Source organism: Crotalus tigris, unplaced genomic scaffold (genome assembly GCF_016545835.1).
Source record: "Crotalus tigris isolate CLP2741 ecotype Arizona unplaced genomic scaffold, ASM1654583v1 scf7180000024291.2576520, whole genome shotgun sequence".
NCBI classification, from domain to species: Eukaryota; Metazoa; Chordata; class Lepidosauria; order Squamata; family Viperidae; genus Crotalus; species Crotalus tigris.
In genome coordinates this window covers 1,113,324-1,131,684 of record NW_024100464.1, presented here as the reverse complement: position 1 = coordinate 1,131,684, position 18,361 = coordinate 1,113,324, and the positions used below count along the sequence as shown (strand labels likewise).

Sequence of the window (18,361 nt, the reverse complement as noted above, 5' to 3'; positions counted from 1 at the left end):
TCTAGACTATTTTTAATTAGAACAATTATAATAAAATGTTGAAAGTCTGAATGTGCTACATTTCCCCCTCTTTTATCTTCACTGAAATTGGGGAGGGGAGGGGACAGTGGGCTCCATGAGACATTTTCACAAATGTTTCTCGGCCTGCGGTTATGTTTCCTTTGTCTGATTGTTCCCTTGGTAGCAGACCTTCCTTCTGACCAAGGCCACCCTCTTTATCCACCACAATGTAACACCTTTTGGTTGTACTGAACTTAATTGTAATTGTTAGCAATTAAACCAATAAACGATTAAGTGACTTCTGTTAAATATATTATCTTCACAAAAATAATACAAATTAATGCATATTAATATGTTTCTGAACATTTTTTCATTCATATTTTGAGCAGAAATAAGTCAAATTAATTAGCTGCATTTTCAAGGTAATCAGATTACATACTTATAAATTCTACTTTAATTAATAAATACTGGGGATCATATTCTTCCTGTTCCACAGCTATTGCAATACTTCCTGACTTTCGAGATACAAAACTTTGTAAGGCATATAAAAAGAAACATTAAGATACATATAGGGGATGAGTATCTACAGAGGAAAGGAAATGATAGTGTCTGAGGTGATCTCTGCCTGTCTCCTTTTCTCTCTTGGAATTTTTCTGACAGGCTATTTAATGGCACTGATCTTCAGGAGGAATGAAAGTACTTACTAGTGGAGTATTTTCATCTAATGAGCATTCAAATCTAAAATTAAATTCTCAGAAACTCTTTCTCTGCGCAATATATTTTCATTTACTGAATACTTTCAAATACTGAATATTTGCTGCTCCATTATTATTATATACACAACAATGTGAAATTATTAATTCCACCATGTTATATTTAACCCAAGGAAGTGAACATGCCTTATACATTAGCTGATACGTCATTGGTTTAACCTATGTTCGAACTTTAAAGGGAGTGCTACAAATAGACAGCTAACTTTTTAAACTTTTGGTAAACAAAGATAAACACTACTAAAATGAGTTCTAAGTCATTCAATTACCTACAATTCTAACAAATAGACTAAGCTATGCAATCTTTCAGATTTTCCCATAATTTCTCTAAATGCTGAGAAGCTATATTGAATAACTGGGAATCAAAATGTGTACCTCGAAGTAGTTGTTCTTGCTTAACCACCAGACCTTGGTACTTTTTAAAGGTTTTTTCATATTCTTTTTTCAGAGTTTGATTTTCAGGATCTTCATCAAGTGGATATTTAGAGATAAGGATATGCCTAACACTTAAGAAATGCAAAACCTATCAATGCTTTTTGATCATGAGGAGATGCATGTGTCTTGTAGGAGTACCTGCTGCAATTATATAGCATAAGACAAGAATCTAAGAATTCATGTTTACTTTGTTCAGAAAGCCTAAAGGCACATGCTATACTATCACTCCCATTGGCTTCTCCTGCTTGTAAGAGCAATTAAACCAGTCACCAATGTTCTTGTAATATGTTATAAGCAGGAACTCTGGATTACTTTCCCACTAATTGAAAGTAAGACCTTACCAAAAACAACCCAGGAATTCCAGTTCATACACAACACAAACCAAACACTGAATGGGGTTTCCATGACTCGCTTAGCTATTTCTGTGAGCAGGAAGGAAGCACATATGAATGAGCAATGAATATCAGTATACTGTCTGTAATAAGCAAGAACTATTTGGACATTTTGTGACATACGAACAGTCTCAGTAAATGCCATCCAATATAAATATAGCTATTCAAAAAAGCAGATTTGCTGCTACTTTGTTGATTTAATCAATCTATTAAAATCTTAGTTCTCTGCACTAACCTCAAAAAAAGGGACCATGACAGACCAATACTAATTTCTTGTAGCAACTGCTAAAATAAGATAACCACTAAAATAAAACATTTTCTATCTATACAGAAAAGATACTAATATTCTATTCATTCGCTGATAATAGAGCCTATATATTCAAAAAGGTACCATTCTCATAAATAATATATTCAATTATGAAAGCATTACTAAAATATTTTATTTAAAAATTAAAGGATAGGAGAATCTGAAGAACAACCAAATGAGTATGCAGAATGAACACAACAAGCTGGATAAAATGAAATAGACTGTTCTAAGTTGTAAAAATATGTTGGATTCATGCTTGTCCATTAATCTATTAACAACAACAAACAAGGATATCAGCTTTCTTCTTCTTGGTAAGTTCCTCTTGCCAGAGTTCGTGCCTCTTTAGCTCATGATCAATGATGTTCATGCAAAGAGCTCCAATTTTATAGTGTGTTATCAGTCCATGAAACTGAGAAAAGCTACATTAAAAAGAATTAAATCAGAGTACTGGCTCCAGAGTAAATCCTATATTAACCCACAAGCATAACTTAATAACCACTGCTTCCAGAACATATTGACTTACATACAGTACATGTTACTATACGTACCTGGAAAAGCAGAAGAATATATATATTATATTAGTAGCAAGTTCTACACTTTGTTTCCAGTCCTCTCGTAGAACCCTGGCCAAAGCACCCAATGCAGTTTCTAAAAAGTAAGAAGGAAAGTACTTTCTCAACAATAGCATGAAGTTCATATTTCTAATGCACTACAGTATGTCTTGCCTAATGACTGAATCAAACAAAAGGTAGCATCAATCAGGGTTGAAAAATTAAGGGTATGAATAATCTCTGTTCATTTCAATATGAACCTAGTAATAAAAAAAATATTCTGCAAGGCTGACCAGCATGTGAATCTTTCAATGGTCAAGCTAGTCTCGCTACTCGTCTCAAAGAAGTTGCCTGCTGCCTCTCTGAACTGCAAAGCCCTGATAACAAGCTTATAGTTTTCTTTTTCCTAACCTTTCTGCTATTTAACAGTGTGGCTATTCCCATTCCAATAAGGTAATTGCTCCAACCTCCTTCACATTAAGGATATAATTGACCTCCCAGCCTTGAAGAACAAAGTAGTTAATCTTTTGCTCTCTCTCCCTCTCTCTCTCTCTCTCTCTCTCTCTCTCTCTCTCTCTCTCTAGTTACATTATTGTTCTATTGATTGATTTTTCCCATTCATTCTAAGGAGCAGGAACTATCCCTGGTTCCCACATGCATGCTTTTGTTTATTATGAATACATAAGTGTCAATTTCAGGATAGTGCTGGATGGGAAGAGGGAACCTGGTGTTATTAAAATATGCATCAGAAGATTCATAAACACAAGCCATGGACATGATGAAAGGCTCTCCTGCCATTGCCTGTCATGGATGAACAGGATGAGAGCTCCCTCAATATACTGCTTGTATAACATCACTTCATTTAATACAGCTTTATATTTTATTATAATTGTGGCATCAATAGTTCATTGCTTTTTTTTTCAGGAGCTCACCGATGTAGTCATCATAATCAAATCCTGCAGGGGGAAAAAATCTGTGAAACTAGGTACAGGAAGAAAGCTCAGAGACAGTTATTGGGATAGTCAACTATGGAGATCTGAGAAGGTTCATTGACCTGTGTGGACTCCCATGAGAATACTTAGGGTTGGACATTTCTCCAGCTACTCTGCAGAAAATGATATCTCAACTAGAGTAAGGGTCCCTCATGGAGAGAAAAAGGGAGTTGCATTAATAGGTTGAATAAGAGAGTGACATGCCTTCCGGTTCTGCACAGCTAGACTACACCTGAGGGATGGAGACAATCCGAGCCCTACAGCTGATTTCTCTCTGTTTGGGGACCCTAAATGGGCCCAAAGCTACCCCAGAGAGGTGGCAAGGAAGGAGGGAAGCCTTGCCAATCCTGGGGAGATGGTGGTCGATTCGGATGTCTGGGAAAAGCTCTGCAAAAACCGACAGAAGAAAGGCTACATGCAGCCTAAGCCAAAAAGCACTAAACTAAGTGTGATTATAAACAGTGTGAGTGAACTGGGTAAGAATATTGACTTTCTCTCTTCTACCTGACTGATTTCCTGAGAAAAAAAGAAAAAACTCCAGAAATAAAAATCCTCTGAAAGTGAGGGGGGTTCTTTGTTCCACCCTCCTCTAAACAGAAGCAGCAAATTAAGTTTACGGGGAAAAATACAGAAAATTGAAAGATGGACTGGTGCTGACATCTAATGATGGATGAAAATACTGCCCTAAATACACAGCCCAGAAAGAAAAGCCTGTTGTCCTGATTTTCAGGGCTTTAAACAAAGAGCAGCTGTGACAAAAGAAAAGAAAACATTGTGGACTATCTACAAAGTGAGAACTATAAAACTTAGAAAAAAATTGACCTTCCTGGATTATAAATATTTTTTAAATTGTGACTTTAAAGTAATTGGCAGAGAAAGGATTTTTGGTCATTAAGGAGCATCAGAGATTTGCAGAAAGAACATATCAAGAAAAAATAAATACTTACCAGGAGGAAATGTATGTTCTGTTACAACAAATGGAAATGATATTAACCTCAAACCATGAGGAAATTAAAAATGAATTTGAAAATTTAAATGAATGCATTCTCAATTTAACATCACAACAATTAAATGATCAGAAAACAAAAAGAGAGAGAGAGAGATCACATAAAGCAGACCAAAGGTCCCCAACCTTTTGGGCACCAGGGACCAGTTCCGTGGTGGAAGGTTTTTCCACAGACCAGAGAATGCATGGTTTTGTGTGTTGCCTGCATCCCACTGATGGGGCTTTGCTTGTTTGTGTAGACCGGTTACTGGCATGCTGTGGCCCAGTACCTGTCCATGGACCAGGGGTGGGGGACCCCTGAAGCAGACAATTGAATATAAGCTACTGGAGACTCAAGAGGAGAAGGACTTACAAGAAACATTGAACATGGAAAAGATAACTTGTACAATAAGACCACAAAGTAAACTTGAGGATAAGGAAAAAGATTTGACAAAATGGATTGCTTAGCTATTGGGAGTACCACAAGAAATGGGGAGACAAGGGTTGATGAGAGAAATCTTCAATGAATATGAAGAAGCAAAATCTTTTTACAAAGACATGATGTTTGATTTGCCTACTATATTTACAACAATATTTACAAGATTATGGAAAAACTCTTTGATGCAACGGAATATATTGATTGGGAAAGATGCTTGGCAAAAGGAGAGCTAAAGTGAGAATTGAGGAATTAGATGATGGGATGTATCAGATGTAATATTTAAAAATTAAACACTTGTTTGAATATGGCTGAAGAAATAGAAAGATTTAATTTAAGAGGGATGAACCCTCCAAGTAACACAGTACTTTTTCTTTTCTCTTTTTTATTTTGTTTTTTGATATGAGAAATATAAAAATGTTTGGGATGATCAATGTAAAGGAAATGTTTTAGATATTTAAATGTAATTGATTTTAAGAAAATTCCAATGGATAACCAAAAAAGGGAAAAATGTTTTGAATAGTTAAAATATTAGATGATTGGATTTATTAAATGGAACATTTAAAAATTAAACATAGGTTTAATTATGTGTAAAATAAATAGAAAAAATTTGGAAATAAGTGTATACTAATTCAAGAGGGATATGTATTTTAAGTAGTATATTATTTTCTTAATTTTTTCCTCTTTTTTTCTTTTTCTCTCGTGTCTTTTCTTTTTTATGTTTTTCTTTTGTGTCTTTTTCTTACTTATTTTTTAAGGCATGAAAATAGATTTAAATACTTTAAGGTAATTAACTCTGGGAAAATTTTAACTAGTAGAAATGTTTTGAACATTGTAGGAAAAATAAATTTAAATAAGAATTGTAAACAGGATTTATGACGAGGCAACCAAGATGACCAGATAGAAAAGAAGCATGATATTGATGTAATTATTATTGGTAGAAATTTTAGAAAAATCTTTATATTTAATTGTTTCCTATCAAATTAATAAGAATTATATTAATTTAAAGAGAATATTATTGGAAGAAGAAAAAATCAAGCAAAGCTATTATGCGGACTCTGGAATATAGAAACTAACTTAGTGATTACTTTGTAAACATAAACCCAGACAACACGCTGTTTACCAAGTATCAAGGTGTTTATGTTAAAAAATCAATAATATATATATATATATATATATTTTAAAAGTGACATGGGTTGATGGGATGCTTATTAGACTGGACCATCCAGAATGTTTGGTGCACTCAAAATGAAATGCATGAACATATGAGACCATGGATCATTGTATAAGCCTAAAACCAGCTTAGGGAATTGGGCATGCTAGCAGCATGCTATACAATGGAATTCCTGGGACCTAACATGGAATTATCTGGTGTGGGCATGAAGCCTATGCTGCTTAAAAATTATCTCACACAGTGTAAGATCCATTTTTGAGATCTTGAGACCTATAGTAGACCACAGGACCGGGGATGTGGGAACTACATTTAACCACCTAGCTTAGGAAAAGGAGAAGAAAAGCAGTGTAACTTATAAAGCAAGTGAAGCATCAGTGAAAGGGGGCTGTCAAAGTTAATAGACAACTGATATGAATTCACCTCATTAAGCATCCCCATAGGGAAGATAGAAAAGCAGCCCAATCCCAAGCTATTTGAATAGGTGCTATGGATTCAGAGAAAGAAGAGAACCACAATAAAATAATGCTCCTATCTCCAACACATGGAGACAGTTCAGAAGGCTACCATGGTCAACAGCATCAAAGCCACTGAAAGATCAAAAAGCACAAGGATGGATGTACCATCAACATCCCAGCTCCATCACAAGTCATCAGCAAGCATGACCAAAACTGTCTCAATACTAAAACCTAGCCTAAAACTAGACCAAAATGAATCTAGATTATGGGTATCCAATCTTTTGGCTTGGCTGGGCTGCATTAAAAGAACAAGGTTTGAGCCGCATATAAAATGTATAATATAGTTCAATAACATAAAAATCACATACTGATGCTGAAAGTTTACAATCTTATGGGGTCACATTAGTAGCTATCCAGGGCTGCATGGGGCACCAGGCCTCAGGTTAGACACGTCTGGTGTAGATAATCCATTTCCTCCAGAGTTCTCATCAGCTATGGACTGACCATATTCTCAATAGCCTAGCTTAAAAAAGGAAGGCTGGAGATTGGTTGATAGTTGTTGAAAATCTTTGGATCCAAAGATGGTCTTTTGAGGAGACCACAATACTGCCTCTTTCAAAGCAAGAGATGCCAGCAATCTTATCCACCGTATAACCTGAGTAATCCTCACAATGACTCAACAGATGGTTTTTAAAATCAATTAACATAATTTCCTATATTTATAGATACCGGAATGTGCAATATTATCTTTAAAATACTATACACCTTACTGGTTTACATAAGGAAAACACTAATGCTTTTAATGAGAATTTCTGTGGAGTACATACATTTTAAATCCCAACCTCCCAAAAAAGTCTGGACATGAATCACCATGAATAAAATAAAAAAAATCAGAATAGTACCATACCAAAAATCTGTTGAGTATAAATGTCTTTGAAAGATATAGCTAAACTGTAACAGAGATAAACAATTTCTGTTTTTACATATATATTTTTCTTAGATTTTCAAATTGATCAAACCATGATAGTCAATGTTACCAAAAATAGTTACTGTGCTATCTCATGACGGTCAATTATTTAATGAGTTCAAGAGTCAGTAAATAACCACGGTCTGGATTATTCTGAATAAATGCATCTTTAATTAAGGATCAGTTATTCTGAACATAAACTAGTACTTCTTCTGGGATTCCTTTATCTGATTACGGTTAGCTAAATTTACTCCACTTATTGAGCCAAAAGCCAAACCAATCGTAATAGCATTAATTTGATAATTACCATTAAGGAGGAGTTCTTCTAGGTTATCAGGATTTCTGGCCAGCTGCAAAATAAGTGCAGAACCACGAACTTTATCAGGAATATCTTCATATAGTAATTCAATGTACTCATCCATGTCATTAATATTAGCTACTTCATCAATCTGAAAACAGCAGGCAAGAAAAATTAGAATACAAGACGTCAATAAGCAAACACTTATAAGGAAAGTTAAACATGAAACAAACAGTCCAAATGCATTGAAGAGACAATAATTCATGTTAAAAAGTAAAGTTTTGTATAAACTGCTGAGAGAAATATAAAACCAGAGTAATTTGAAAGAAAAATAATTAAAATAAATAATACATTAATTAATATCTAATAACATGGGACTTCCGATTTGCGTCATGGCAATGCAGCCGAAGGAAAGTGGGGCTCCGCTTCCCACGACTGATTTCGCCCTGCCAGGGGGCCCTAAATGGGCTTAAAGTCACTCCGGAAAGGTGATGAAGGAGAGAAAAGACAGCAGTCGATTTGCTTGAATCAAGGAAAACCCTCCAAAGCGGCAGGGGAAAGGTTAGCGGCATCCCTTTGGCTACCCCAAGCCATCAACAACCGAACAAAGAAAGCACCAGCATTACCAGCATTCTAAACAACATGCGTGGAACTGGATGAGAATATTAATCCTTTCTCTCCTACTTTGATACTTGATTCCCTGGATAAGACAAACTCCAATAAAGCAAGAAATCCCCAAACATGAGAAGGAAAAGGCTTTTGCCCCACCCTTCAAGAGAAATAAAAGTGGCAAGTCAATCTTTTTTGGGGACAAAAACAAAGAAGAATATAATACCAAAATGGAAGTACTATAAAAACAGAGTGTTGACAAACTGCAGAATTGAGAAAACTGTTAAGGGTTTTTTCTTTGGAAAGACTATTGGGGTGAAATTCAAGAAACTTTAAAGCGGAAATAATGGTTTGCTTTAAGTGTTGGAAAATGGATATCTGAAGACATCTAGTAGTGGCATAGAGGTGCACCATTAAACTTGTTGTGGCTAGAGTGGACTTGGCACAATACCCAGACACAGATAAACACCTAGCTTCTTTGATCCTCAGTCAAGTTTTTAGTTCAATAAAGAACAGCTGGCAATGGAGAAAAATATTTAGGGCTATTCTCTGCTTGGTGGAAGTTATAACTGTTTTGAAATTTGTTGACTATCTTGATTACAAACATTGACTGAACTTTAACTTTTGACTTTCTGCCTCTTGGTTATTTTTTACTGGGAGGAGACCAAGGAATTGACTGTGAGGTGGTTGGACATTGTGTATTACAAGCATTGGTTGACTGAAATTTTTGGATTCCTGGACAGAAGAGTTGTGACAAAATATCCCTTGTTGATGGTAGACCTATATTTTGGAATTTACTTATTACAAAGGCTATACACAAAGACTATAAGAATTATATGAGATTATTTAAAACCTAAATCTAAAACTTTAAATTGTATATTACTGTATTGATTATAAGATTGGTTCTGTTAAATACAGGGGAAATACAAATATAGGGAGGGAACAAAAAAGAGTACTCTACACTTAGTTAAAAGTGATAAAAAAAAACCACCCCAAAGGGATCCACCTCTGAGCTCCCAATCTGGTACACCAGACGCAAAGAACTAATAACTTCCAGAAGGAAATGCAATTTATATTGCAATCAATTCAACAGGCAACTGAGTCACATAAAGAAGACTTAGGAAGAAACCATGATGAGACTAAAGAGAATCTGAACAACATAAATGAGCAAGTTTTCATAACTTAAAATCAAAACTAGGGAATCCCCAGAAAATAACTACAAAGAACGAACAAGGAATCCAGAAAATAGAAGATAGACTAGAAGAAACTGATCCAAAGACAGAGGATATAAAGGAAGGAAACTACAGACTGGCACAGACAAATACTGAAGCTTAGAGATAATACTGTAAATGGAAAAGGCACACCATCCCTCAAGATCTCAGAATACACTTGAAGATAAGGAAGAAGACCATATAGAACAGATTATAGAGCCTTCAGAAGAAGCATTAGAAACTGGGAAACAAGAAAAGAGAAGCTGAGGGAGGAGGAAATTTGGAGCTTTTCAATGTATATGATTAGGTTGAACTCCCCCTCAGAAATATCTTATTTAAATGGCTTTCCCTACTACAAAGAGTACCCATAAAAACAGAGGAAAAATTCTTTGACAATTTAAATACATGGACTTGGAAACCTATCTGGCAAAGAAAGTAAGTTAGAGTTAGACTAAAGAAAATAGAGGACTTGATCTACTGGATGGGGCCCTATCAAACAGGTGTTTAAATATGGCTAGAAACAGATAACCTTTAGATACTAAAAGAGCATCATACTTAGAAAGATATGATTTATACTTAGGATAGTGTACTTTTTTATATATAAATGACAAATGGTATAATAATGCCAAGGTGGTTTCAAGTCTGTGTTCCCCAGATGTGGAGCTTCTGACCATCAAATGCAGAACCTTCTATCTGCCTAGAGAATTCTCTGTTACCATTATCACAGCTGTGTATATCCCCCCTGATGCAAACAGAGAAGAGGCCCTGAAGGTTCTCTGCCATACATCAGTGACTTACAGAGTGCATTTATTGCAGTGGGAGACTTTAACCAAGTGGATTTGAAAGCTACCCTGCCACATTTCCATCAATATGTGGACTTTGCAACCAGAGGGGACAATACACTGAATCTTGCTTATTCCAACATCAAGGCAGCTTTCAAAGCTATCCCCCGCCCTCACCTAGGCTCCTTTGACCATCTCACAGTGCTGCTTATTCCAGCATATAAACCTTTATTAGTCAGAATGAAACCTATAGTAAAGCAGGTGAGGGTTTGGACAGAGGGAGCTATAGAAACATTACAAGACTGCTTTGAGTGCACAGATTGAGGCATGTTTAAGGAAGCAGCTACTGATAACCAACATACAAATGTTGAGGAGTATGCCACCACAGTGTCTGCATATATCTAAAAGTGCATAGAAAATGTCTGTGTCCTGAAAAGCATTGTTGTGAGGGCGAATGAAAAATGGTGGCTGACTTATGAGGTCCACAAGATGCTGAAAGCACGGAATGTGGCTTTTAAATCTGGTGACATGCTGGCACTTAGAACGGCAACAGCAAATCTGAAAAGTGCCATAAAAGGTGCAAAGCAAGCCCATTGCCAGAAAATTCAGAACTTTTTTTCAGGACCCAACAAACACCAGGCGAATGTTGCCAGGGATCCAGGCCATTACAGATTACAAGGTGGCTCCATCAAGATGCAAGGATGACACAGACTTCCTAAACAAACTGAGTGCATTTTTTGGTAGATTTGAGGCATCAAATAGCACTCCTGCAGGAAAGCTGTGTCCCATCCTGATGAGCAAGTGCCAAGGTTTTTTTTATTAAAAAAGTTTTTATTTTCCATTTATTCATACAAAATACAATTAAATTCCTAACCATTGGTACCGCGTGCCCATTCCCCCCAGGCTGCGTCCACCCTCTCTAATCCTTCCCCACTTCCCTCCTCTTTCTCTCCTCCCCTCCTACTCTATTCCCCGCCCCTTCTCCTCTAACCATCCTACTTCCTCCCTACTCCTTCCTCCCCTCTCATCCCTCTCACACACATGAACGCAGCATAGGGGAAATGCCCAAGCGTTTACCATGTCTATATTATCATTACCCACCCACCCACCCACCCTCAACCCTCCCCCCCTCGCTTCCCAGAGCAGAATACAGGGTTATTATTAAGAAAGTTAACAATAATGAAAAAGAAAAAAGAAAAAAAAGGAAAAAAGAAAATAAAAGAGAAAAAAAACATCATACTTAACCTTTAACTCCCCTTAAATTAAGTCATATAAACAAATCTCTACAACAGTTACTATAAAATTTACTCATAAAATAAATGAAACTTTATAGTCCCATATTTTTTCTGAATATAATCTATCCATCTTCTCCATACAATAATATATCTTTCTTGTGTATGATCCTTCAAATAAGCAGAAATTTTTGCCATTTCTGCAAAGTTAGAAACTTTAAATATCCATTCTTCTAAAGGAGGCAACGAGTCCTTCTTCCAATACGAGCCTACTAATAATCTTGCTGCAGTTAATAAATTCAACATTAAAGTAGTTTCTTTGTCATTTAAATCCACAAAGATACCCAATAAGAATAATTGAGGGGTGAACTTTATCTTTCTTTTAAAAATCTTTTGAATGTTCCACCAAATCATAATCCAAAAAGCCTTTACCTTTTTACAATTCCACCAAACATGAAAATATCTCGCATCTGTATTACCACATCTCTAACATTTGGGTTGTAAATTTGGATACATACAAGATAATTTTTTAGGATCTAAATGCCATCTGTAAAACATTTTATAAAAATTTTCCCTCAAATTTTGAGCTTGTGTAAATCTAACATTTCTAATCCAAATTGTCTCCCATAAGTTCAATGGGATCGGATCCTGGATATTCTGAGCCCATTTAATCATAGAGTCTTTAACCAATTCTGTTTCAGAGTCTAATTCTATTAAAGCATTGTAAATTCTGTTTATATGGGCCTGACTCTGGTCTTTAATCTGAATAACCAGATTTCCATCTTCTAGTGTTATTCCTTCTTTTTTATCTACAGTCCACCTGTCCACTATTTGTAAATATTGAAACCATGACTGTAGAATGTTTTCTTGCCTTAATACATCTAGAGATTTTAAATGCCAATCCGAACCTGACCAAGTTAATAATTCTTTATACGAAATTTTATCAAAATTCATCCCCTTAGAAATCCCCTCAATTGCATGTCTAGGAATCCCCCAGATAGGTATTTTATAGTTTAACCTATAATAATACTTTTTCCAAACTCGAAGTAAGGCACTCCTCAAAATATGTGATTTGAAAGCCCGGTCCACTTTCTTATTAAAAATTAAATATGCATGCCAGCCATACATTAAATCCCACCCTTCAAGAACAAGAATATCCTTATTTGTTAAATTAAACCAATCACTTATCCAAGTTAAGGCGGCTGCATCATAATATAATTTCAAGTTAGATGCTTTAAGTCCTCCTCTTTCTCGGGCATCTTGCAAAATCTTAAACTTAACCCTTGGTTTTTTCCCAGCCCAAATGAATTTATTGATACCCTTCTGCCATTCCACCAAATTTACATTTTTTTTAAAAATAGGTATCATCTGAAACAAGAAAAGAAACTTTGGTAGAACATTCATTTTTACAGCTGAAATTCTCCCCAACAATGACAATTGCAGTTTTTTCCAGTCATTTAAATCCTTTTGCACTTTTGCCCATAGTAATTCATAATTATTTTTATACAATTTTCCATTTGAGGCAGTTAAATATACTCCCAGATATTTAACCTTTTTCACCATCTGAAAACCTGTGGCTTTAACCAAACTTTCCTTGTCATTGGCTAACATATTCTTAGATAATATCTTAGTCTTATGGTTATTGACTTTAAAACCAGAAACTTTTCCATACTGTATTATAAGTTCTAATAGACAATCAACCGCTCTAACCGGTTGTTCCAAAATCAAAACCAAATCATCCGCAAAAGCCCGTAATTTATACTCATTTTTTCCTATCTTTATGCCCTTGATTACCATTGATTCTCGAATCTGGATCAACAAAATCTCCAATGTCAAAACAAATAATAATGGAGATAATGGGCATCCTTGTCTTGTCCCTTTTTCAATATTAAAAGTCTCAGTCAATCCCCCATTAACAACAATTTGAGCAGATTGTTGCTGATATATAGCTTTAAGTGCATGTAAAAAATTATCCCCAAAATTCATTTTCTCTACCAGTGAGAATAAGAATTGCCAATCTAATTGATCAAAGGCTTTTTCAGCATCCAAAAATATAAAAGCCACAGGAATCTGATTGTTCTTATCCAAATACTCAAGTTAATAATTTGTCTAACATTATATTTCATGTATCACCCTGTTATGAATCCTGATTGATCACTATGAATCAAATTTTTCATAACCTGCATTAATTTATTTGCCAAAATTTTTGTAAAAATCTTGTAATCTACATTTAATAATGATATCGGCCTATAATTCTTAGGCTCTGTAAGATTTTGATCCTCCTTTGGAATCAATGATACAAATGCTCTTTTCCAAGAAGGAGGAACTTGTGCTCCCAGCAAGATACTATTAAAAAGCTCCTTTAATGGCTCCAACATTTCTTCATTAAATTTTTATAATACGTCAACGTCAATCCATCTGTTCCTGGAGACTTTCCCACCTTTAACTGCTTGATAGCTAAGCCAATTTCCTCCACAGTAATTAAACAATTCATCCCATTTTGCTATACCTCAGAAAGTTTAGGAAAATGTACTGATTGTAAATATTTATCTATATCCATTCCCTTTATATTATCACTTGAGTATAGTTTTGTGTAAAAATCTAAAAAACTCTTTTTAATCAAATTTTGCTGAAAAACTTCAGTACCTTTATATTTTACTTTCTCTATAATCCTAGCCTTCTGTTTCTTTCGTAACTGATAAGCCAACCACCTCCCAGGCTTATTCGCATTACAAAAAGTATTATGTCTCATATAACGCAAATTGGTAGCCACCTGATCTGCCATCAACATATTAAATTGTTCCCTAAGCATCTTTATAGAAACCTTTAAGTTATTATCAGTTGGATTAAGAACAAGCCCTTCTTCTTTTATTTTAATCTCATCTTCTATTTCTCTACGTCTTTGTATCCTTTTATCCCTAGAAACTTTATTTAAATGAATTAAAATTCCCGTCATATACGCCTTACTGGCGTCCCAGACCATGGGCATCGATGTACCCTTATTCATATTTAAAGCAAAAAACTCCTTTAAATACTCTTTACATTTTTGTACAAACTCTCCCCAGGTAAACAAATTCTCATTCAGTCTCCAAGGCCTTCTGTTCCCATCTTCCAAGTATAGCTCCATCCACACAGGACTATGGTCTGAAAGAGTCCTGGGAAAGATTTTTACCTTTCTCACCCTAGAAAGAAAATCACTAGTAATCAAAAAGAAGTCAATCCTTGAAAATGACTGATGTCTATCCGAATAGAAGGTAAAATCTCTATCACTTGTGTTCCTTTCTCGCCAAATGTCAATAAGTTCCAACTCTTCTTTCAAATCAAAAAAAGTTTTGGGTAATTTAGTTTGAGTAAAATTTTTTGAAAAGCTCTTTTTATCTATAGTTATATCCAAAACTCCATTCCAGTCACCCATCAAAATTACGGATTTATAATCCAACTGGGATATCTTCCCATGCAAAAGCTTATAAAATTGCTTCTGTTGTTGATTAGGGGCATATAATCCAACAATAAGAACTTTCTTGCCTTGTAACAGTAGTCCCACAAAGACATATCTTCCTTCAAGATCAGCCTCAATTAATTTAGCCGATAAATTTTTCTTCACATAAATTACAACACCCCCTTTTTTCCCTGGAGCTGGAGCTATAAAATGTGATCCCAAACGAGAATTTGTCAAATATTTTGAGTTCTTTGAAGTTATATGAGTCTCTTGCAAACATATCAAGTCATTATTATGTTGTTTCAAATAGTAGAAGACTTTTCTCCGTTTCTGAGGTGAATTTAAGCCATTAACATTCCAGGTCAGGAACTTGGCCATCTACACCGGCCTGAAGCCTTTGAAGCATAGCCTGAAGATCAACTGTCGAAGATCTTTTAGGTCTTGCCCCTCCCACAGGCTCTGTAGTAACCATTCCTTCTACTTTATCACCACTCTTCTGCTGCTGCTCTTTTTCTTTACGTTTATGGGCAGCTCGTGTCATCCTTTGATCTTTTATCTCAAGATTCTGTACAGGCAACACCGCTTGTTCCATGACCATCAATGAGGAAGCTCCTGCCATAATGGGCTCTTCAATTATCCTTGTTTGTGGAGGTGAAGACGGTCTTGCCTTTAGAATAGAGTGATAAAAATCTCTTGCCCTTAAAACTGCAGTTAATCTGTGATCTATTCCATCATAATTCATATTCCTCTTGGAATCTCCCATCTGAACTGGATTTGACGACGTTTTAACTCATCAGACAGAAAAGTAAAATCTTTTCTACCTCTTAAAATTTTTGGAGGTATTTCTTTTAAAATTATCACATCTTGAGCTGCAATTTGAAACCTCTTTTTATAAAAAGACTGTATAATTTCATTACGAATAGATCTTCTGGAAAAGTAAATAACCACATCTCTTGGTAAATTTCTCTGTCTGGCCACCCGTGAGTTGACTCTGAAGATTTTTTCTATCTCATTCCCAACTTCTTCTGGTCTCCATCCAAGATTAAAAACGATATCTTTAGCAAGTGCCAAGCTTTGATATCACCTCTGTCCAGAAAACACTGCAGACAGTTAACATTTGGAAAGCAGCAGGCTCAGATAACATCCTCAGGGAATGCGCAGAGGAACTGGCTTGTGTTCTCACAGATATTTTCAACCTCTCATTGCAGCAGGCAGTGGTCCCATCATGTTTTAAGATGGCCAGTATCTTGCCAGTGCCAAAAAAATCCACAATTACAGGCCTCAATGATTACTGTCCAGTTGCACTGACATCCATCATCATGAAATGCTTTGAGAAGCTGATAAAGGACACTATTGTATCTAGCTTCCCGCCAGCATTTGACCCGCTTCAATTTGCCTACCGACCAAATCGCTCTACAGAGGATGCTATTTCTTCCGTTCTCCATCTGAGCCTGAAGCACTTAGAGAAAAGAAATACTCATATGCGTTTGCTGTTTGTTGACTTCAGTTCGGCGTTTAACACAATCATTCCCCAGCATCTAGTAGACAAACTGGGCCTTTTAGGCTTAAACACTCCTTTGTGCAACTGGATTCTTGATTTTCTTACCAACAGGCCCCAATATGTGCGAGTTGGAACAAATACCTCTAATACCATTTTCTTGAGCACAGGTTCTCCTCAGGGCTGCGTCTTAAATCCGCTGCTGTTCACCCTGTTGACTCATGACTATTGTGCTAGGTTTGCCACCAACCATATTGTGAAGTTCGCAGATGATACAACAGTAGTGGGCCTTATTCAGGATGACAAGGTAGAAGCTTACCTCAAGGAGGTTGAGGGGTTGGTGAACTGGTGTAAGGAAAACAGCCTAGTTTTAAATACCGGAAAAACCAAAGAGATCATTGTTGATTTCAGAAAAGGCAGGCACAGCCACACTTCTCTGTGCATTAATGATTCACCTGTGGAGATGGTTACCAGCGTCAAATTCCTGGGTCTGCAGCTAACGAGTAGGCTGACTTGGTCACTCAACAGTGAGAAACTGGTGAAGCGGGCACAGCAGCACCTGCATTTTTTGTGTCGCATGAGAAAAACACATCTTCCTTCCCCTGTCCTGACCACTTTCTACAGGGGGATGATCGAGAGCATCTTGTCATACAGCATCACAGTTTGGTTTGGAAGCATCACTGCTTCAGACAAAAAGGCGGTGCAGAGTGGTGAGAATGGCCGAAAAGATCATTGGCAGTTCCCTCCCTCCCATCCAGGACATAGCACAGAAGCGTTATTTGAGCAGAGTCCATAAGATTATCTGGGACACTACACATCCTCTTCATGACCTGTTTTCCTTGTTACCTTCTGGGAGGAGGCTTTGTGGTATCCGTAGCGGAACATCCAGATTCAGCCATAGTTTCATTCCATACAGCATTAACCTTGTGAATTCTCAAGGTTCCTCCTTCCGTTATATATTCAAGATGGACAGTATTTAATATTTATTTGCTATGTACATGTAGGAATGGGGTCTATACATACAGTGTGGCAAAAAAGTATTTAGTCAGCCACCAATTGTGCAAGTTCTCCCTCTTAAAAAGATGAGAGAGGCCTGTAATTGTCATCATAGGTAGACCTCAACTATGAGAGACAAAATAAGAAAACAAATCCAGACAATCACATTGTCTGATTTGGAAAGAATTTATTTGCAAATTATGGTGGAAAATAAGTATGTGGTCACCTACAAACAAGCAAGATTTCTGGCTCTCACAGACCTGTAACTTCTTCTTTAAGAGGCTCCTCTGTCCTCCACTCATTACCTGTATTAATGGCACCTGTTTGAACTTGTTATCAGTATAAAAGACACCTGTCCACAACCTCAAACAGTCACACTCCAAACTCCACTATGGTGAAGACCAAAGAGCTGTCGAAGGACACCAGAAACAAAATTGTAGACCTGCACCAGGCTGGGAAGACTGAATCTGCAATAGGCAAGCAGCTTGGTGTGAAGAAATCAACTGTGGGAGCAATAATTAGAAAATGGAAGACATACAAGACCACTGATAATTTCCCTCGATCTGCGGCTCCACGCAAGATCTCACCCCGTGGGGTCAACATGATCACAAGAACGGTGAGCAAAAATCCCAGAACCACACGGGGGGACCTAGTGAATGACCTGCAGAGAGCTGGGACCAACGTAACAAACGCAACCATCAGTAACACACGACGCCGCCAGGGACTCAGATCCTGCAGTGCCAGACGTGTCCCCCTGCTTAAGCCAGTACATGTCCGGGCCCGTCTGAAGTTTGCTAGAGAGCATTTGGATGATCCAGAAGAGGATTGGGAG

General features: G+C 36.5%; 1 protein-coding gene across 2 annotated transcripts in view; it reads right to left on the bottom strand.

Annotated features, from left to right (window-relative positions):
- The window catches only part of KIFAP3 (kinesin associated protein 3), a 123,979-nt gene that overhangs the window by 85,454 nt on the left and 20,164 nt on the right, over positions 1-18,361 (bottom strand). For both annotated transcript variants that reach the window (XM_039323998.1, XM_039323999.1), the window contains exons 5-8: positions 7,772-7,913; positions 2,453-2,552; positions 2,199-2,323; positions 1,146-1,244 (exon numbers count right to left, since the gene is read on the bottom strand). In XM_039323998.1, coding sequence (XP_039179932.1) covers positions 1,146-1,244; positions 2,199-2,323; positions 2,453-2,552; positions 7,772-7,913 — 466 coding nt within the window. The remainder of the gene's footprint in view (positions 1-1,145; positions 1,245-2,198; positions 2,324-2,452; positions 2,553-7,771; positions 7,914-18,361) is intronic.